At 38.0% G+C, this 16,229-nt stretch overlaps 1 protein-coding gene across 2 annotated transcripts in view; it reads right to left on the reverse strand.

Annotated features, from left to right (window-relative positions):
• Nucleotides 1–16,229, reverse strand: part of NBN (nibrin) — a 68,842-nt gene that overhangs the window by 28,223 nt on the left and 24,390 nt on the right. For both annotated transcript variants that reach the window (XM_090283817.1, XM_090283816.1), the window contains exons 9-11: nt 14,849–14,978; nt 13,105–13,380; nt 8,913–9,351 (exon numbers count right to left, since the gene is read on the reverse strand). In XM_090283817.1, the coding sequence (XP_090139943.1) occupies nt 8,913–9,351; nt 13,105–13,380; nt 14,849–14,978 (845 nt within the window). The remainder of the gene's footprint in view (nt 1–8,912; nt 9,352–13,104; nt 13,381–14,848; nt 14,979–16,229) is intronic.

Genomic DNA, 16,229 nt, shown 5'->3' on the forward strand with positions numbered 1-16,229 from the left:
GACAGAAAAGGCCCAGAGGTCTGATAGGGGGGAAACCTAAACTATTTCCCTCAGCCCAAACTAAGTATAATGGGCAAAAGGGTTTTGGACAGGTGAGATGTGCCTAGCACACCTTCCTCCAAAGAAGCCCTTTTTTTCTTTTCTTTTTTTTTTTTTTTTTTCCCTAATGTGGAATATTGAAAAATTAATCCCTGCCTTTTGTCATCTAGTGGTTATGGATTGAATGATGTCTTTTAACCCTTTTTGCCAAATCTGTTGCCCCCAGGACACAAGGATGCCAGTCAGTTAAACCAAGCACGCCGTTGTCCGGAGACAGCCACTGACTTGGAGTCTGCACGATCCTTCCCCATGTGGGAAGGCCACCCTCCCCTCCACACCCCCACTCTTATTAGGGATTTCTGGACCCAAGGGTAGGTAGGACGACGACCATGTCCAGCTTGAATCAGCTAGAGGAGCTTGAGACCTTTGCCCATTGTCCTTTATAAGATTACAAAGGGTCTTAATATCTAAAAGGGAGGGATTGTTAATTTTTTTTATTGTTAAAATAATCACATAATTACTAAAAAAAGAAAAGAGAGAAGAAGAAAGCTTGTATGTATGAACCATAGGTATGGACTTGGGGGAGGATTGCTGGGGGAGAGAGATGCTGCGTGGAGGGGAGTAAAGGGGAGAAAATAGGAACTATTATAACAATATAATCAATAAAATACATTTAAAAAAAGAAATAAGCATTCAACTAGAACAGCAAGAAGAAAAGAACAATTGAAAATAATGAGGATAGTATAAGGAACCTCTGGGACATCTCCAAACGTACCAAATTCGGAATCATAGGGCTGCCAAAAGGGGAAGAAAAGAGCAAGAAACTGAAAACTTATTTGAAAAAATGAAAGAAAACTTCCCTAATTTGGCGAAGGAAATAAGACATACAAATCCAGGAAGCACAGAGTCCCAAACAAGTTGGAACCAAAGAGGAATAGACCAAGACACGTCATACTTAAAATGCCAAAGGCTGATTATAAAGAATCTTAAAAGCAGAAAGAGAAGAGTTACCTACAAAGGGGTTCTTATAAGGTCATCCGCTGATCTCTCAAAAGAAACTTTGCAGGCTAGAAGGGCTGGCAAGAAGTATTCAAAGTGATGAAAAGCAAGGACCTACAACCAAGACTACTCTATCCATCAAAGCTATCATTTAGAATGGAAGGGCAGATAAAGCACTTCCCAGACAAGGTAAAGCTAAAGGAGTTCATCATCACCAAACCATTATTACATGAAATGTTAAAGGGACTTCTTTAAGTAAAAGAAGATGATCAAAACTATGAACATTAATATGGCAACAAATTTACAGCTATTAACAACTGAATCTAAAAAACAAACTAAGCAAACAACCAACAGGAACAGAATCATAGATACAGAGATCATTGGAGGGGGAAGGGGGAAAATGGGTGAAAAAGTGCAGGGATTAAGAAGCATAACTGGTAGGTACAAAACAGATACAAAATAAAGACAGGGGGATGTTAAGAATAGTGTAGGAAATGAGAAGCCAAAGAACTTACATGCACGAACCATGGACATGAACTAAGAGGGTGGGAGCACTGCTGGATGGAATGAGGGTACCAGGAGGAAAAGGGCAAAGGGTGAAAAATTGGGGCAATTATCATAGCATAATCAATAAAATATACTTTTAAAACATATCTTTCTTAGAGAAACTATGAGATGAGAATAGAAATATACGTAGAAAATATAATGTAGTACGAGTTAGTCATAAGAACAAAGGGCTGGAAGCAATCTAAGGTCACGTAAGTAATATACGTAAGGAATACTTAATAATATGAGAAATGATCATAATGTGTCTAAAAATGGCTATAAAATTACATTAACGGTGGAGTCCATGTTTACATAATATGATTTAAAAAAGGAAGCACCAAAATTTTACCTATAGTTACAACAGAATTATCAGCAAATGTCACTTTTCTTTCTTATTTTCCATATTTCTATATTATTATCTATTACTTTTACAGTTAAAAATAAAAACAAACACTTTTAAGGGATTTTATTTAAATTTATGTTTAAAATTTCAGTTTAAATCACCCTTAATCCAAGAAGTTACTTTAATTATTTGAGATGTTTATCTGTAATAAACTGAAGACTGCCTTGTATATAATCATACTCTTCCTTTACATTCATATATCCAGACTATGTTCTGGACAAAACTGTATTACACAGATGGCTTTCTAATACTTGCAGTGAAAACTACAGTGCCTTTGGATACAATAGAGGTATACTATTTTACATAACATTTTCAACAATTCAGTAATAAAAATACAGAAAAATTTTAATAAGTTGGACAGAAAGGACAGAAAAACAAATATACTTTGTGCTTGCTTAGGGACTAAAATATATTAATGCCTATTTATCAATAGTGAGATTAAGATTTATATTGCAAGCCTACCACATGCCCTGTTCCTGAGTACTCTCACATGCATCTCTCCCATTAGAAGCTGTTTTCACAAGCAGAACAATTCACTCCCCGCACCTGCTCCCCATCTTGTCCCACCCCTTCACACCTACTCATCCTCTTAAGCAAGTTTTTATTTCCTGTCTCAGATAATCATACTATACCCTACCCAGACACCTGGACTTATTCCAGCAGGGTAGACCAGTGTTTTGTCTTGTTATCAAAACCTAGCTATGTGACACTGGCAAGTTACTTAACACCTCTTACTGTCAATTTTTGAATCTGTTCAATTCATAGAGTATGCTTCATTTCAGAGCTGCTGTAAACAAATGATGGTGTCCAGTGAGTGGTAGCTATTGCATTGGGCTTTGGAAGATGCTAGTTTTTAAATTTAGGATTGGAGGTGGAATGAGGTAAAGGAGAGATGTGTGACAGTGGGTGTTGTTAGGAAGGAGAATGTTAACAAGGGTGCCAAGTCATGTTTGTATTTTAAGGAGGCTAGAAGACTGAAAGTAGGCCAAGACTCAGGCATAATTGCCATTTATATCAGGATAAACTCCTAGCAGGAGAATCTAGCCAATAGTTTTTTTGTAAGCCAAGTTCAGCTTACAGAAACTCACACGACAGGCTAGAATCTCTGTTTAAACCCCCAAGTAGGAAAATGTCAGTTCTTCCATCAACATATTTTAGAAATTGCCTTTCTGAAATATAACCAAGGAATCTAATGTCAATGAGAAATATCACTTTTTGCCTTCTTAAAACTGCAAAGCTTTTTAAATGAAAAGATTAAGAAATAATTTTTCTGATAATCACTTCTGTAGCTAGATATTAAGTGCAATTCCTTTAACCCATGAACATCCACAAAAACTTTCAGACATTTTAAAGTCTTAAAAATGACAAAAATGCAAGAATTAAAAATTACATCACACTGTCTGAGTAAGGTTGATGAGTTGTACCCACATCAATTCCTTGATACATACTCTAGGTATGCAAGATGTTACAATTAAGGGAACCGAAAAGTATATGGGACCTCTATATATAATCTCTTACAACAGCATGAACATCAATAACTACCTCAAAATAAAGTTTTTAGAAATTACAAAAGTATTTTTACTTTCAGTGTAAGGTAGCAAAATTTTCACTTAAAAATTATAGAGCTACAATACAGTAATTGAACTTTTAGAATATCCAAAGGTGTGGCAACTAATTGCTATTCACTCTCCAAAAGTCTACAACATATTTATTTTGTACTGTATTTTTATTCAGAATATCATGAATTCTGAAATAGTAAAATAAGGACAAAGGAAATTATGCTACAGAATCATACGGAAAAATAAAATAATATTCCCTAATAATATTACATACCACGTGAACTTCGGTATTTAAATGAAAGATCTTTTCAGGTCCACAAAAGCCTTGCCTAATGTTTCCCACATCACTGGGGTCTGGTGCATACTTCTTGTATCTCTTAGCCTGGGTTATAATGCCCACTTCCTTAGTGACATGAGCCTTTGGAGAACGTGCAGTCAAAGTAGATATTTACGAAGATTAATTAGCAGCCATACAAGATGGACCAGAAAATTCTGTGACTAAAACCACAAACACTACTAGACAGAGCTGTGGAACAATCTGGGAGAACTGAGAAACAAAAAGGATATTTGAAAAAGATTAACATATGTAATAGGACCAGATAATGAGAAAAAGAAAATAAAATTATATCAGAGAAAATTACAAATAAATACAGGAGGAAAGAGTACCACGAAGCAAAGACATTTTCACACTAATATGACAGGGCTTAACTTTTTTTTAAAGTATATTTTATTGATCATGTTGTTACAGTAGTCCCAATTTTTTCCCCCTTTGCTCCCCTCTGCCCAGTACCCCCTCTTCCCTCCAGCAATCCCACCCACCTTAGTTCATGTCCATGGGTCGTGCATATAGGTTCTTTGGCTTCACCCTTTCCTATATTATTCTTAACATCCCCCTGTCTATTTTGTACCAATCAATTATGCTTCTTAGTCCCTGCACCATTTCTCCATTTCTCCCCCTCCCCTCTTCCAGCTGATAACCATCCAAATGATCCCCATACCTAGGATTCTGTTCCTGTTCTGGTTTGTTTAGTTGGATTTTCTTATTTTTTAGATTCAGTGGTTGATAGTTGTGACTTTGTTGGCATTTTAGTGTTCCTAGTTTTGATCTTCTTTTTCTTAAGTCCCTTTGACATTTCGTATAATAATGGCTTGGTAATGATGAGCTCCTTTAGCTTCACCTTGTCTGGGAAGCACTTCATCTGCCCTTCTATTCCAAATGATACCCTTGCTGGATATAGCCCTGGTTGCAGGTCGCCTTTCATCATATTGAATACTGCTTGCCAGTCCCTTCCTGCCTGCAAAGTGTCCTCTGTGAAATCAGCTGATAGTCCTATAGGCACACCCCTGCAGGCAACTCTCCACCTCTCTCTTGCTGCCTCCAGAACTATCTTTCACCTTTGGCATCTCAGTCATCATGTGTCCTGGTGTGGTCCCCTCTGGGTTCAGCTCGGCCACGACCCTCCTTGCTTCCTGGACCTGTATGTCCACCTCCTTCGCAAAATTTGGGAAGTTTTCCTCATTTTTTTCAATTCTTGCTTCCTCACTCTGCACTGGTTGATTGTTTTTTTCTTCCTTATGTTCCAAATCATTGATTTGAACCCCGGTTTCCTTCCCTTCACCATTGGTTCTGTGTGGATTTTCCTTCATTTCACTTAGCATAGCATTCACTTCTTCTCTTATGTGTTTGCTGTACTCAAGCATTATCTTTTAAGCCAGTGAGCATTGTTATCAACAGTGTTTTGAATTCTGCATCTCTTAGGTTATCTATCTCCTCCTCGCTTAGTTCTTCCACTGGAACCTTGATCCGTTTCCCCTTTTGGGCCGTACTTCTCTGTCTCCTCATTCTGGCAGGCTCCTGTGTTTGTTTGCCTCCATGTCCCAGGTAGATCTGTCGGAGCCTTAGGGATTTGTCAGTACAGGGAGACCAGTTTCACCACATTGTGGTGCTGTATGTGGGGGAGGGGTCTGAGAGGCAACAATGCCACCAGCCCAGCACTCACCCCTTTTCCAGGCACCTCTCCCACTTCCGCACCTGACTGGCGACCCTCTAGCTGCTGCCCTGGCTGTCGTTCCCAGAGTGGGTGGGTCTGCAGATGTTCTAGGACTGTGGGGGCCCTTTAAACAAGCGGACTCTGCTGAGAGACTGGCAGTTTCTGCCTCCACCCCAACCGCCGCTGGTCTGCACAGTCAGAAGCAATGAGGCTTGATTTTTCCCGGTGCTGGGACCATGAGCCTCAAGGTCTGGTGAGGAGCTGGGAATACTCCCCGGGTGTCCCTCCTGACTTTTTAAAACGTGTGACTGTGCTTTCTGCCAGCCTGCCTCTGCTGCTGCTGCTGCCACCACCACACCACATCCTCTCTGCCCTGGCTCCGACCCTCCTACCTGTCTGGATGAGTATTTCTTCTTTATATCTTTGTTTGCTGGACTTCCATGTAGTTTGATTTTTTTGGAACTTCTGGTTGTTTCTAGTTTTGAGGTAGTTGTATTCCTTCTTAGTTGTGGAGGAAGATGCAGCGTATCTGTTTATGCCTCCATCTTGGCCCAAAGTTGGGGACTAATTTTCTAAAGACTAAACACTTAATTGACATTGAGCATCTTTTCATATGTCTATTGGCCATCTGCATGTCCTCTTTGGAGAACTGTCTATTCAGATCCTTTGCCCATTTTTAGTTGGATTTCATGTTTATTTGGTGTTGAGATTTATAAATTTTGTATAAATGTTGGAGATTAGACCCTTATGAACTGTATCTCCAAATATGTTCTCTCACTCAGTGCACTGTCTTTTTATTTTGTTGGTTTCCTTTGCTATGCAAAAATTTTTTAGTTTGATGTAGTCCCATTTGTTTTTTTTTCTTTTGTTTCCCTTGCCGAGGGGATATATCAGAAAAAATATTGCTACGAGTAACATCACTAATCATCAGAGAAATAAAAATTAAAACTACGATGAGATAACCGCTCACACCAGTCAGAATGGCTATCATAAATAAATCAACAAACAATTGCTAATGAGGATGTGGAGAAATGGGAACCCTTTTACACTGTTGGTGGGAATGCAGATTGGTGCAGCCACATAGTGGAAAGCACTATGGAGATATATCAAGAAATTAAAAATATTCCACTTCCAGGAATTCATCCAAAGAAACACGAAACACCAATTCAAAAGAACATAAGCACCCCTATGTTCATTGCAGCGTTATTTACAATTGCCAAGATATGGAAGCAGCCCAAGCATCCAGCAGTAGATGAGTGGTTAAAATAACTATGGGACATTCATACAATGGACTACTTGACTGTAAAAAAGAAGAAAATTTTACCGTTTGTGACAGCATGAATGAACCTGGAGAACATTATGCTAAGTGAAATAAGCCAGTCAGAGAAAAGACAAACACCATATGATTTCACTCATATGTGAAATCTAATGAGCAAACTAAACCAATAAGCAAAATAGAGACAGACTCATAGATGGAGGGCAGGCTGACAGCTCAGTTGTGTGTGGGGCGTGGCTGGAGGTGGAGGAATTGAGCAAAAAGGCAAAAGGACTCATGGACATGGACAACAGTGGAGAGAGTGGGGTATAAGGGGGATAAATGGTAATGAAAAAAAATACAATAAAATTTTAAATAATAAAATAAATAAAGACTAAGCACCTATAAGAGGCCCTGGCACAGGTTCTGGAACAGGCTAGAGCTAACATGACAATGTAGATTCACAACTGATATAGAATAAACATATCTTTATGGAGATGTGATTTTATTAAACTTGGTTAGGAAATCATTGCTTGGATTTCACCACACGCCACATTAAGCTAACTTACCTAGATCTCTACTGTAGTGGCATTTGTTCTACAAGTGACCTATAAGATATTTAAACCACTTGGTTTAATTAATCTCAGCTGATCTTCAACCTTTGATAATAAAAGAGCCCTCTTTCTCTGAAGTTCTCAATCTGGCTACAGGGTATCCATTCTTTTTCTTCCTTACAATGATAAGTTCATTAGGGACAGCCATGTGCCAGGCTTAAAGCATCTCCTAGACAGGGAATTGTACAGACCATGTCTAAATTCAGCTAATAAACCAAATTATCAAGCTGGGTTTCTGAGGAAGCTCCTTAGAATATGGGGAGAAACTCTAGTGGAAAGGCTTTCACCCTGTCCTCTCTGGACCATGCTTCCTCCATGGAACGTCACTGTAATGGCTGGAGGTACCATCTCACAGAGCAAGAAGGCAGACTCCCAGGAAATTAATAACATGGAACAGCCAAGAAGCTTTGCTTACCTACTTCTGGGCTGCTTCTATAGCGGAAAAAAAAAAGGATCCTATCTTATTTAAGCCACTGATTTTAGAATTTTAAAGACCACAAAGGAATTCTAACTAATACAATAAAGGAACTTTTTTGGGTGCACTGAGTCAGGATCTCTGGGGCTCTACTCTTGGAAGCCGCATTTACAAGTTCACCAGATGATTCTGATGCAGCTGCTCCACCGTGGACATCTGGGATTTACTCTTAAGAAATAAGTAACAAGGATTCTCTCCCTTGTGTGAAGATGCCAATATATAGGCTAAATAGGACATACACATTTTTCTTTCAATAGTAGTTATTCATTTATATAGTGCTTGATACACACCAGGTTCTCAACAAGCATTGTACCTCACAATTACTTAATCCTATCCTTTTACTGTCCTGTCCTTACCCAACAGTGGTTTATAGGAGGGGATAACCACATGTGGCCATGAATGAGTGGAGCTAATGAACCTAGGTGGGAGACCAGAATATTAAATTGTATTTCATGAGGTCTGTGCTCTCACATAATGAGGTAATCAGTGTACAGATAGTAAGCAACTTATTGATGCATAAGATAGGAAGTAACGAAGCATTTCTTAGACCAAAGTGGGCAAAACAATTATCAACATGCATCAAAACAGGATAGGACATTAAAGATCAAAAATGAAAAAAAATTCCTAATGATGTTATATAGGATTTATCCTAAAGATTTATTTAGTTGATATGTTGTTTCACTAACCTTCTTCATCTTTCTGTCTTTAGTTCCTCTATTAAAGCATCTCCTATATCTACATTCATGGCCAAATGTCTGATACAATAGTAAAGCCTGGAAATCTATTAAACAATCCTAAATAACAGTTTTATTGGCTGTCATTTATTATCTACTGTCAAAGAACTGGTCTTTTTTTTAACATTTACCTTATCAACCCACAAATTCTTATACTTAATACTGGGTGTTAAAGATACTATTTTTTTCTTCAAGGAAACATAACAGGTGATCATACTGTCAATACAAATATCTAAAATACTTTTTAACCTTCTGAGTTTCTACATGCAATATTTTTCATTAAAAAATGTTACTTACAGATATTTTGTTACTTTCTGGTATTGTTTTATCATTAAAAGAGTCATTTGTTTCTATATCCAATCTTGGCATTTTTCTAATTTTTACATATTCCTTTTGTTCTTGAATTTTCACTTCAATTTCTAACTCTGGTTTTGTGCTCTTAAATAATTCTTCTAATACTTCATTTTCTACGGCTTTATCATCAATTTTCCTTTTTTCTAATCTTAGTTTTTCTGTAGAAAGAGATTTATTGGCAGAATTTTTCACAGTGGATTTCGAATCCATATCTGTAAATAAGTTATCTGTTTTTCCCACCATTGGCTTATTCTTAGATAGATGCTGCTCCTCATTTTTCGACATTGAGGATATAGCAGGTTGTGTTTGTTCTAGAAGAGTATAAGGTATTTCCATTTTTGCTGATTTAGATGACATTTCTTGATATTCTTCATCTCTTTCCCTTAGATTTAAAAAAGAAGAGAAAATAAGGAAACAAAAACAGACAATGAACACAGCTAAATAACTTAATAGTTTGGCAATATTCACCCCTCCCACATTTAATTGACCATATTCTTGGTTTTATTAATTAACAAATACACTGATAATTACGAAAGACATCTGAAAACAGTATATAATTCATATATACTCTACTGTTTTGAGAGGACTGACCGGCTAGCTATACGGCTAAAACAATATAGAAATGTCTATCTTTGCTGAAGTAGCAATACTTTACAAGTCGATATGGAGAAAAGAACAGAAAAATACAAAAATACAAAGGATTTGTTGCCAAGAAACAATAGCTTACTCTATAGTATAGGGAACTTGTGGGTAGGAATAAAACTTGATGGGTTTATGAGCTGGATTCAAGATAAGTCAGAGGGGCTAATCCAGAATAAACTACAGACTACACAGGGCGAGTGATGATGTAACTTCACTAAATGACTAAGGATTTTCTAGACAACATGGTATTGCTCATTCCATAAATAATAAACACTATTCATTTAAGTTGTACGAAGGCCCAGAGAAGACACTAAAGCTCAGATTTCTGTTCTTTAGGACTTTACTGGGTTCACAATGAACTGGAACAGTCAGGTGACATTTTAATAATTCTAAGCTAATGTCAGGGTAATGGACAAACTAATCAAGGGGATTTTGTAATAAATGAAGTGGTCAGAGCTTGAACCAGAGAGTTAGCAACACAACTGATGGAAAGGGAGGAATTTATAAGACTCTCAAAATACGAATCAAACTATTGGTTTTCGGGGGCAGAGAAGAAAGAGTAAAAGCAGTAATCAAATAACTCCTAGCACACAAAAGCCCTAAACTGGATGGCTTCACAGGCAAATTTTATCAAACTTTTGGGAAGAAATAACTCCTACCCTTCTCAAAGTATTCCAAAAAAAATCCAAGAAGAGGGAAGATTCACAAACTCTTTCTATGAAGCCAGATTTACCCTGATTCCAAAACCAGGTCAAGACACAACAAAGAAAGAAAACTACAGGCTAATAAACATAGATACTAAAATCCTCAACAAAATATTGGCAAACCAGATCCAGCAACACATTAAAAAGATCATATACCACGAGCAAGTGAGATTCATCCCAGGGATTCAAGGATCATTTAATATTCACAAATCAGTAAATGTAATACACCACATAAACAAAATGAAAGACAAAAATCACATGATCATATCAATATATGCTGAAAAAGTATTTGATAAAGTACAACACCCATTTATCATAAAAACACTCTGCAAAGTGGGAATAGAAGGAGCATACCTCAACATAAAAAAGGCCACATATGAGAAACCTACAGCCAACATCATACTCAATGGGCAAAAAAAAGCTTTCCCCCTAAGATCAGGAACAAGACAGGATGTCCACTTTCTCCACTTCTATTCAACATAGTTTTGGAAGTTCTAGCCTCAACAATCAGACAAAAAGAGAAATAAAAGGCATCCAAATTGGAAAAGAGGAAGTAAAACTGTCATTATTTGCAGATGGCATGATAGTGTACACAGAAAACCCTATAGACTCCACCAAAAAACTACTCGACCTCAGAAGTGAATTTGGCAAAATAGCAGGGTACAAAGTCATATTCAGAAATCAAAGGCATTTCTGTACACCAACAATAAAATATCGGAGATAAAAACTAGGAAAAAATCCCATTTACTATAGCAACAAGAAAAATAAAGAATTTAGGAATAAACTTAACCAAGGAGGTAAAAGTCCTATACTCAGAAAACTACAGAACACTGAAGAAAGAAATTAAGGAAGAAACAAATAAATGGAAGCACACATCATGTTCATGGATGGGAATAATCAACATCATTAAAATGTCCGTACTACCCATAGCAATTTATAGATTCAATGCAAATGGTGTTGGGAGAATTGGACAGAAACACGCAAAAATGAAACTAGACCACCAACTTACACCATACACCAGAATAAACACAAGATGGATAAAAGACTTAAGCCATGACACCATAAAAGTCCTAGAGGAAAACATAGGCAGTAAAATTTCAGATATCCCATGTACCAATATTTTTGCCAATATAGCTCCTAGGGAAAAAGAAATAAAGGAAAGAATAAACAAATAGGACTACATCAAACTAGAGTTTCTGCTCAGCGAAAAAAACATCAGCAAGATGAACAGGGAACCAACTGTATGGGAAAACATATTTGCCAATGACACCTCAGACAAGGGTTTGATCTCCGAAGTATGTAAAAGAACTTATACGACTCAACACAAAGAAGACAGACAATCCAATTAAAAAATGGACAAAGGCCTGGCTGCTGTGGCTCAGTGGATTGAGCATTGGCCTGCGAACCAAGTCTTGCTGGTTCGATTCCCAGTCAGGGCACATGCCTAGGTTGCACACCAGGGTCCCCAGTTGGGGGGGCATGAGAGGCAACCACACATTGATGTTTCTCTCCCTTTCTCCTTTCCCCTTTCTCTAAAAAATAAGGACAAACGACCTGAACAGACACTTCTCCAAGGAGGATATACAGAGGGCCCAGAAGCACATGAAAGAATGCGCAACATCACTAGCCATCAGAGAGAAGCATATTAAAACCACAATGAGATACCACCTCACACTGGACAGAATGGCCATTAATAAATCAACAAACAAGTGGTGGCAAGGTTGTGGAGAAAAGAGAACGCTAGGTGCACTGTTGGTGGGAATGCAAACTGGTGTAGCCACTATGAAATAATATGGAATTTCCTCAAGAAAACTAAAAATGGAACTGCCTTTTGATGCAGCAATTCCACTGCTGGGATTATACCTGAAGAATCCCGAAACACCAATTCAAAAAAAACCTATGCACCGCTATGTTCAGAGAAGTGCTATTTGCAATAGCCAAGTGCTGGAAACAGCATAAGAGCTCATCAGTGGATGAGTAGATCAAAAAACTGTGTACAATTGTAACAGAAAAACAATAAAAAACAAATCATTCCCTTTTCTGAAAAATTTAACAGCATTTATAAGAGACAAAAGGCAGTAGCAAGTCTAAGGGGAGGATCCAAGATGGCGGAGGAAATACAACAAGGATGCCAGCCTGTTAAACTGAGCACGCCGTTGTCCGGCGACAGCCAACTGACCTGGAGTCTGCGAGATCCTTCCCCATGTGGGAAGGCCACCCTCCTCTCCACACCCCAACTCTTATTAGAGATTTCTGGACCCAAGGGTGTAGGTAGGATGATGACCACGTCCAGCTTGAAGCAGCTAAGGGAGCACAAGACCTTTGCCCATTGTCCCTTATAAGATTGTAAAGGGTCTTAAGTCTTAGAGGGGAGAACTGTTACAGAGCAGGGGTACCCCCCGCCAAAATTAATTTACCAACAACAACAAAAAAAGGCAGTAGCAAGAGGAAGAAACTGAGCCAACGGAGGGTTTTAAGAAATGAGATAGCGCTCTTGCATATCAAAGAGGACCCAGAAGACACTAATGGTACTAGAAATAGAGAAAACATTGATGGAGCAGGTCCTCCCTCATGAAAGTGAGAGGTTGAAACAAGCAAGCTGAAAGACAAGTGCAGCTAAGGAAACAATACATGAGCTAAGGCAGAGAAGGAAAAAGATGAGAGTCCATTCTGTGACGATAGTGAGGAAGCAAGGTCAAAGGCCATAGCTTTGCACAGACTGAATACCATTCTACAATCACATAAACATCAGAGTTTCTCAGAGACACAGAGGTGATGTAAAGATGTACCTTTTCTTGGTGGATGGCTGGAAGTAGTTCCGGATGGTGTTGGTCTGAGGCTGCGGGGACGCTTGATCTCTACCTTTATTTACAACTGGGAGCTGCATTGGTGAGAGCTGATAGTTCAGGATTTTCATCCTAACTCGAGTATTTGATAGTACAGTATTATTATCAGAGCTTATTTGGGGGGGTTCCTTTACAGTGGATATTTCTTGCGAAGGCATTCTATATTTTTGTTCTATTCTGGAAATTTTTATTTCTTTTGGTTGTTCACTCAAATCCATACTGTAGCAGAAGAAAAGAATGTAAGTCAATGAAGTTTACAGCAATTCTTGTATAGAAACAAGTCATTTCAGTAGTACTAATGTAATGTAGTTTTAGAGCATAATTATCCTTAGACAGTAATTCAGCAAATGTGTTTTACTCTCCCAAGAAAGTAGCTCTTGTGTCATTGACACTCCCTGAAGATGACTGACATCTTCCTTCTTCACCCCGTCAGACAGACCCTGTCAGGAAACACTGCCAAGCGTACATGGAATATCAACCTCATGTCCTATTATAAATTAAATGAGGTGAGAATCCTAGGTAATTTTTGCTTGGATTAAGATTTTTATATTATTTCCATGTAAAAAATGAATTAAAAATGGGAAATCACAAAAAAGAATAATCTCCAGTATCATATAATAGGCTATTCAGATCACTTTAGATGAACTGATGTTATACTCCAGACAGTAGTCTGTACAATAGAACTCAACTCTATAGACCAGTGGTTCTCAACCTTCCTAATGCTGCGACCCTTTAATACAGTTCCTCATGTTGTGGTGACCCCCAACCATAACTAAAGCATAGTGATTAATCACAAAAACAATATGTAATTAGATATGTGTTCTCCAATGGTCTTAGGTGACCCCTGTGAAAGGGTCGTTCGACCCCCAAAGGGGTCGCGACCCACAGGTTGAGAATCGCTGCTATAGACTGCCAGAAAAATATTTTAAGTTCACACACACACACACACACACACACACACACACAGAGTTCTGCAATGCATGGTTGAATATATAAGGCCTTTGCTATTCTTATTTTACAGAAAAACATGTAAAGCTGTTGTTCAAGGGACTTTTCAAAACATTAAAAGTTTCTCTTTAAAAAGTTATATCTGGCCTCAATATAAAACATGATGCAGAAAAACTGAAAGGTGGTCATGTATAGTGATATCCTAAATATCTTTCAATATGAACAGTTCATTATGGATTATTTAAAATACACTGTGTTAATTATTCAGATTAGTCAGGTGAGCACATATAAAGCATCTCCAAAATTATAAGTAATTAATGTTCAAATACAGGCAATATCATATAATAAAATTCATATGATATTTACTTCATTAGTCACAAATAAAGCATATAATTCTTTATTATCTTCTGTGTACATCTGCAAGTAATAAAAAAATTTTTATCACAAGATAGGTTGGCAAATGACGGCCTGCCACATGTTCTGTACATTAAGTTTCTGAAAGCACAGCCACTCTCATTCATTCACATGTGGTTGTAGCTGCTCCCATGGTAGCATGGCAGTTTAGCAGCTGTGACAAAGTCAAAAATATTTACAGTTTCGTCCTTTATAAAAAGTTTGCTGATCTCTGTCCTAAAATATTATTTTCCCTTGGCACCCCTCGCTCCCATGCTGCTTTTCCCAAGATACTAACTTAAGTTGACATAATTATAATGATAGTTTTTTAACAATGAAACTTTACCATGTGTCTGCTTGCTCCAACTCTGTGTTGGCTACATATGTCATAGTGTTCACTAGGACAGTTGGCATAAGCTTCCCTTTGACTGACAAGTCTTGGGAAAGGCTTGGCCCTGGTGTCATCATCCTGGAACCTGTAAATCATACAAGTGAGAAAAAGAACACAACTGCTGGACCCAAGGAGGACACTTGGTCACTCACCATTGTTAGACTGTGTCATGCAGAGGGAATTATGCAGGTAAAACAGCACACAGTTGTCTCCATTCGGTGGCACTAACGAAATGTCCTATCTGCAGCCTGTTGGCATCTGTGATGAGCCTATCTAAACTGAATCATTTTATAGGAACAACAAATCCTTCATAGTAAAGTATTATCCTAAATAAAAATAATCAACTTAAATTCTAATTCAAAATAATGCTTTAAGTCAACAGACAAAAAAAATTACATTTCTTTCCCACAGAAAGTATATTTACCCTACCATCTAAAGAAATCAAAATCAGTGTTTTATTTTATTTTAATGTTTTTATTCCTCACCTGAGGATATGTTTACTGATTTTAGATAGAGGGAAAGAGAGTGAGGGAGGGAGGGAGTAAGGGCACGAGAGAGGAGGAGGGGGAGGGAGAAACATGGAGGGGGAGGAAGAGATGGGGAGAGGGGGAGAGGGAGAAGGGGAGAAGGAGAGGAAAGGAGAGAGACAGACAGATCGACACATATTGAGAGAGAAACATCCATCAATTAGCTGCCTTCTGTATCCACCCCAACTGGGGATAGAACCTGCAGCCTAGATATGTGCCCTGACTGGTAATCAAACCTGCAACCTTTTTGGTGTATGGGATGACACTACAATCAATTGAGCCACCCAGCCAGGGCAATATGAGTTTTATTTTTAGAAGGAATACATTATTTAGAAAAAATACATAAACAGTTTTAGACAAATTTTTTAGCTACTACAAAAAACCTTGATTTATTCATAATTTTATATACTAGGATAGCGACTTAACTCAAGTACCAATTTCCTGGCATATTTTTCCTGAACACCCTGCACTTCTGAAGTAGGTGCCCCTCAGTTCAGCTCCTGCGCCACCCTGTATATTATCACTCTATTAACTTTAACACACTTATGTCTAGTTGTGTGACCTGCATTACTTAACCTCTCTATGCTGCACTCTCCTTATCTATAAACTGGGGGAATTATAATACTTTTCCTCAAAAGTTGTTTGGATAGCACTGAGAAAAATGCTTGGAGCAGTAAGCACTGTGCATGTGAATGTTATCACTGCCTCACTGTACACTGCACTTTTCACATATTACTTTCCCTTTTGACTTGGAGCAGGGACAGACTCTGCTCATTTCTCAGTCTCCAGTCCCTGAGCAATTTTTGGTA

This window comes from Furipterus horrens, unplaced genomic scaffold (assembly GCF_987537825.1).
Source record: "Furipterus horrens unplaced genomic scaffold, mFurHor1.1.pri manual_scaffold_7, whole genome shotgun sequence".
Lineage (NCBI taxonomy): Eukaryota > Metazoa > Chordata > Mammalia > Chiroptera > Furipteridae > Furipterus > Furipterus horrens.